Source organism: Eptatretus burgeri, chromosome 3 (genome assembly GCF_056783735.1).
Source record: "Eptatretus burgeri isolate ZD-2024b chromosome 3, Ebu_testis_v1, whole genome shotgun sequence".
In the NCBI taxonomy this organism is placed as follows: domain Eukaryota; kingdom Metazoa; phylum Chordata; class Myxini; order Myxiniformes; family Myxinidae; genus Eptatretus; species Eptatretus burgeri.
Window position 1 is genome coordinate 118,834,035 of NC_140963.1, and position 2,500 is coordinate 118,836,534.

Sequence of the window (2,500 nt, forward strand, 5' to 3'; positions counted from 1 at the left end):
ATATATATATATATATATATATATATATATATATATATGTATATATACACAGTGTATATACATATATATATATATATATATATATATATATATATATATATATATATATATATATATATATATATATATATATATATATATATATATATATGTAGATATATGTATACATATATACACACTTGTATGTAAAATATATACATATATATTTTAGTTGCAAATCTGACTTACAGGCGTTGGTGATGGCAAAGCTGGTGGCTGCATCGAGCTGGGTCACGTGTGACCTTAGGCGAAATGGCGCAACCGTGTTGTTGGGGTTGGTGTTGTGCTCATAAATAGCCAAGCGGAAGGTGTTGTATTCTTGCACTGCTTCAGGGGTGAATAAACCACCTGCCAGAAAAAAAAAACACTTCTTTAATCATCATCATTAAACTCATCTATATGTACATAAGTGGGCTCTGCTTACACATTGTACGCAACAACGAACCATGCTTCATACATACAGTGCCTTCTGTAAGTATTCACACTCTGTAACTTTTATCACATTTCATTGTGTTACAGCCTGAATTTAAAATGGATTTGACTTAAATTTTTTGGCGACCGATCAACATAAAATATCCCATCGTGACAAACTGAAAACATGTTTTTAGAAAAGTTTAGAAATTAATCAGGATTGAAAAGCTGAAATGTCATGTCTTGCATCAATAAATATTCAACCCCTTTGCTATGACACTCCAAATTGACCTCAGGTGCATCCAATTTACTTTTATCATCCTTGAGATGTCTCTACAACTTGATTGGAGTCCAGCTGTGGCCAATTCAATTGATTGGACATGATTTAGAAAGAAACACACACATATATATATATATATATATATATATATATATATATATATATATATATATATATATATATATATATATATATATATATGGTCCCACAGTTGACAGTTCATGTCGGAACAGAAACTCTCCCATGCAGTCCAAGGAACTGTCCACAGAACTCTGCGATAGAATTGTGAGGAGGCACATATCTGGGGAAGGGTATAAAACAATTTCTAGAGTGCTGAAACTTCCCAAAGCACAGTGAGCTCCATCATTAGGAAATGGAAAGAATATGGAACAACCTCGACCCTTCCAAGAGCTGGCCGTCCGACCAAACTGAGCAACCGAACAAGAAGGACCTTGGTCAGGGAAGTGACCAAACACCACTCGGACAGAACTACAGAGTACCTTGGATGAAATAGGAGAACCTGCCGGAATGACAACGATCTCTGCAACACTTCACACATCTATGCTTTATGGGAAAGTGGCCAGACAGAAGCCACTCCTGAGAAAAAGGCACATGACAGAATGCCTGAAGTTTGCAAAAAGGTACAAGAAAGACTCTGAGAGCATGAGGCAAAAGATTCTGTGGTCTGACGAGACGAAAATTGAACAATTTGGTTTGAATGCAAAGCGCTACGTCTGGCGGAAACCGAGCACAGCTCATCACCCATCTAACACCATCTCCACCATGATGGTGGCAGCATCATGCTATGGAGATGCTTTTCAGAGGCAGGAACTGTGAGACTTGCAAGGATAGAGGGAACAATGAATGGAGTCAAATACAAGAAAATCCTTGAGGAGAACCTGCTTCAGAGTGCAAAAGACCTTAGACTGTGGCAAAGATTTACGTTCCAACAAGGCAATGACCCCAAGCATACAGCCAAAGCAACATTGGAATGGCTTCAGAACAAGAATGTGAAAGTCCTTGAGTGGTCCATTCAAAGCCCAGACTTGAATCCCATTGAGGATCTGTGGAAGGACTTGAAGGTTGCTGTTCACCGACACTCACCATCCAACTTGACAAAGCTTGAGCAAACCTGCAAGGAAGAATGGGAGAAAATCACCAAATCCAGATGTGTAAAGCTGATACAGACATACCCAAGAAGACTCGAAGCTGTATTCACTGGAAAAAGGGCTTCTACGAATTATTGACTCAGGGGTTGAGTACCAATTGATGCAAGACATTTCAGGTTTCCATTTTTAATTCATTTGTAAAAAATTCTAAAATCATGTTTTCACTTTGTCATGATGAGGTATTTTGTGTAGATCAGTGACAAAAAACTGAATTCAATCCATTTTCAATTCAGGTTGTAACACAACAAAATGTGACAAAAGTGGAGTGGTATGACTACTTACTGAAGGCACTGCACCACACCACACACCACACACACTGTATTAGTGCTTGGCCGGTATCGACAATTCTTCAGGAATCGGCAGATTGGAGTCAGTGTGATTACCGACGACAGTACACACTGTATACAATCCAGAAACCTTGAGTAGCTTTCACCCTTGTTTGGGGGAATTTCAAGAAACAAATTATAAAAACGTTGCACTACAGACATTTCAAGGAGATGTGCATAAACAATAATCTTTATAAATAGCCACCAATCGTCATGTGACAGGTGGAAAAAAATTTGGCTTTGTAATTTAGAAAACACGTTAATATGGCAATTAA

The 2,500-nt window shown here is 37.7% G+C and overlaps 1 protein-coding gene across 4 annotated transcripts in view; it reads right to left on the minus strand.

Moving 5' to 3' along the window:
• The window catches only part of LOC147030824 (glutamate receptor 3-like), a 121,957-nt gene that overhangs the window by 85,559 nt on the left and 33,898 nt on the right, over window positions 1–2,500 (minus strand). For all 4 annotated transcript variants that reach the window (XR_015056521.1, XM_085875325.1, XM_085875324.1 and 1 more), the window contains exon 2: window positions 229–387. Coding sequence is in view for 3 of the 4 variants with exons in the window: in XM_085875325.1 (XP_085731451.1) it covers window positions 229–387 (159 nt within the window). In the remaining variant the exon portion in view is untranslated. The remainder of the gene's footprint in view (window positions 1–228; window positions 388–2,500) is intronic.